Source organism: Gregarina niphandrodes (genome assembly GCF_000223845.1).
Source record: "Gregarina niphandrodes unplaced genomic scaffold scaffold00032, whole genome shotgun sequence".
NCBI lineage: Eukaryota > Apicomplexa > Conoidasida > Eugregarinorida > Gregarinidae > Gregarina > Gregarina niphandrodes.
Window position 1 is genome coordinate 11,228 of NW_011645801.1, and position 2,982 is coordinate 14,209.

At 51.3% G+C, this 2,982-nt stretch overlaps 2 protein-coding genes across 2 annotated transcripts; both read left to right on the top strand.

Moving 5' to 3' along the window:
- Window positions 1–2,098: 2,098 nt before the first annotated feature.
- Window positions 2,099–2,605, top strand: GNI_127950 (putative retrovirus polyprotein; the record flags this gene model as incomplete). Its single annotated transcript, XM_011133760.1, has 1 exon — window positions 2,099–2,605. The coding sequence occupies one exon, from the start codon at window positions 2,099–2,101 to the stop codon at window positions 2,603–2,605; it is 507 nt and encodes a 168-aa protein (XP_011132062.1).
- Window positions 2,606–2,607: 2 nt separating this feature from the next.
- Window positions 2,608–2,841, top strand: GNI_127960 (putative Gag-pol polyprotein; the record flags this gene model as incomplete). Its single annotated transcript, XM_011133761.1, has 1 exon — window positions 2,608–2,841. One exon carries the CDS (start codon window positions 2,608–2,610, stop codon window positions 2,839–2,841), a length of 234 nt encoding a protein of 77 aa, XP_011132063.1.
- Between the last annotated feature and the right edge of the window lie 141 nt (window positions 2,842–2,982).

The following is a 2,982-nucleotide window of genomic DNA, read 5'->3' on the forward strand; positions in this document are numbered from 1 at the left end:
CGTGCCAAAGGGATTGGCGCATGTCTATATATTCAGCGGGAGATTGAGTTGTTACCTTTAGCGTATGCATCGCATGCTTTTACTAAACAGGAGAGCAGATGGCCCGTAAGGGAACTGGAAGCTTTTGCAGTTGTGTGGGCGCTCCGTCATTTTCGTGAACTGCTGCTTGGACGATCACTTACTATAAGAACCGACCATGAATCTCTCCAATGGATGAAGCACTGTGAGAAGGGCCGAATCGCCCGGTGGAATTCGACGTTGGACGAATTTGAGGCAAGAATAATTTACAGAAAAGGATCGGATAATCAGGTGGCTGATTATCTCAGCCGATCGGCTAACTCCGACGTTATCTCTGATGTAGTGGAGGAATTGTCACATCCGTATATTGCTCTCCCCACTGGTACGCGAATCCATCGTTACAGCAGCCTGGACTTTGAGAGAATTAGGGAAGGATCAAAGGAGGATCGGGAAGCCGCGGAACTAATTGAAAAAAACATACTGGACAGAAGACAAGGATGTTATTGGGAAGGGAGACGTTGTTTTGTCCCCTATGATCTGCGACAAGTCACACTGTCGGATTTCCACAGCCCTCATGGTCTTCACCTATTCTATGCAGACGATGGCTCACTGTCTTCGGGATTCCCGAAAGAATCATTAGTGACAATGGCCTTCAGTTCACAAGCAATCTTTCACGCCAAAAATCCGTGTGAAAGAGCCACGCCAATCATTGGGAAAATGCACCCTATCATCCAATTGCGAGAGCCCGTGTGGAGACTATCAACCGATACTTAAACCGTTACTTTAGAAACCCTGAAGGACTTGGTGCAACTTGGATAGACGATTTAAGGTTGTACGTGCAAGCGTACAACTACACATACCACAAAACGCTAGGTGCGTCACCCGCAGAAGTCCTCTTTGCGAAACCGGTGGAGGAACCCAGCATTACAATCGAGCTGTTAGAAGACTTGCGGGAAAGAAAGGAACGTGGGGCATTGATACGGCAGCGAGCGGCAGATCACGCGCGACAGGTCCAGGACGAATTGGATAGCAAATTGAAGCATGTTCATGTAGAACCGAAAATTGGTATGATGGCTTGCGCTAGGTTGACTCCAAAATGGACACACCTTATACGGAACCTTTACCAATCGTGTCCGTGGATGCTGAACGGAGTATGGTTACCCTCTCCTACCAAGGAAAGGAAATACACCGTTCCTTCAAGCAGATACACATATTGCCCGCGGTCGATGTAAACGCTATCGTGAGAGAGGAATCTCATAGAGAAGGAATGACGGATGAAGAACCTGCTCAGATCACGGATTCACAATGGACAGCACTACGACGCAGCGATTCAAATACACCGGAGGTAAGTGAAACACGGGTTGAGCACAAACACGAGCACACGAGCATACATGAGATGGGGGCTCGGAGAAAGAACCGAACCGAAGTCGAGTGCGATTACCGAACTGATTCGGATAATGACCGGGATGAGCCGGGCTCGACACAACGAATCAGTGAAGACCATGACGCTCTGTTCGAGGGTAATAAACGATGGGTCCGGCTTCGCAGCACAACGCCACCAAGGTTAGCTAAATTGAGAACGCCTCCTTCACTTAACCGGCCCCACAAACGCAAAAGAGATGTACTGGTGGTATCTAAATTTGAAGGGTGGCATGATGTGGAACATGCTATGCGAAATGTGTGCGCACACACTTTTTAGACAATAACTAATCTTTAACAGCGCATCACTTCACACTACGATCCTCTCGCCCTGCATAACCGCAAGATCTTTTCTATCCTCTCTAGCATCCCGGCTTCGTCGTCCATCGCTACGACAATATCGTCAATGTAATAGAGCGTGCTACTGTCCAGCACCTCCTTGAAAGGCGCGTCCATCGCGCGCTAAAATCGGCCGGTGAGTTCTTGATCCTCGGAGATATCGCATTAAAATCTCACGACATGTCAAGCGTGCAGTAAATACGATGGCCCGCCGCAGCAGGTCGCGAAGCTACTGGAGCTAGGAGTCATCCGACTCTTCAAGAGCGAGTGGGCTGCCGCTCCTCACTTCATAAAGAAGAAGACCGGGGAATGGAGGTCCGTCATGGTCGCGGATTCCTACCCCGTTCCACGCACCTGGGACCACCTGCGACGGGCGGCCGGACAGAGATACCACTGCTGCACGCTAGACATGAACTCAGGGTTCTGGAACGTGCCAATCAAGGAGGGGTGCAAGGCGCTCACCGCCTTTATAACTCCGATTGGCCTTTTCGAGTCCATCCGGCATAAAAACTCGCCCGCTGAGTTCCAACGCTCAATCGATTCCTGCTTCGCACCGCTGCTAGGAGAAAATGCGTTCTGCTACATTGACGACATCGTCATTTGTGGACAGGACTTCGACAGCGCACCGCAGCGGGTTAAGCTCTTACTGGAACAGTGCAGGAAGACCGGTTTCTACTTGCGCCTGGACAAGAGCGAATGGTTCAAGGACGAAGTAAAGTACCTCGGGCACGTCGTCGGCCAGACGGGCATAAAGGTCCAGGAGAAGAATCCTCGAGCAATCGTCAACGCACAGCCCCCAACAGGAAGAAGGAGCTACAAAGCTTCCTAGGGATGTGCGGCTACCTGAGACCCTTCATCCCCGAGTTCTCACACATCACGGCGCCGTTATTCGACCTGCTGAAGAAGGACAAGACCTACGAGCGGCGAGACGTGCACGAGAACGGCTACGACCAGCTCCGACACGCCGTCCAGAACACCGTCACGCTGCATGCCCCCACCGACAATGGCAAGTACATCGTAGAGACCGACTCGTCCGAGTTAGTGGTCGGGGTTGTACTCAAATAGGTGTAAGGAAACGCCGCAGTACCCATCGAGTTTGCCAGCAAGAAGTTCAACCGCACGGAGTCGCGCTGGGACACGAGAGAACGGGAATTGTTCGCGGTCAAACGGGCCATCGAGAAGTGGCGAGACTACGTCAGCTTCTCG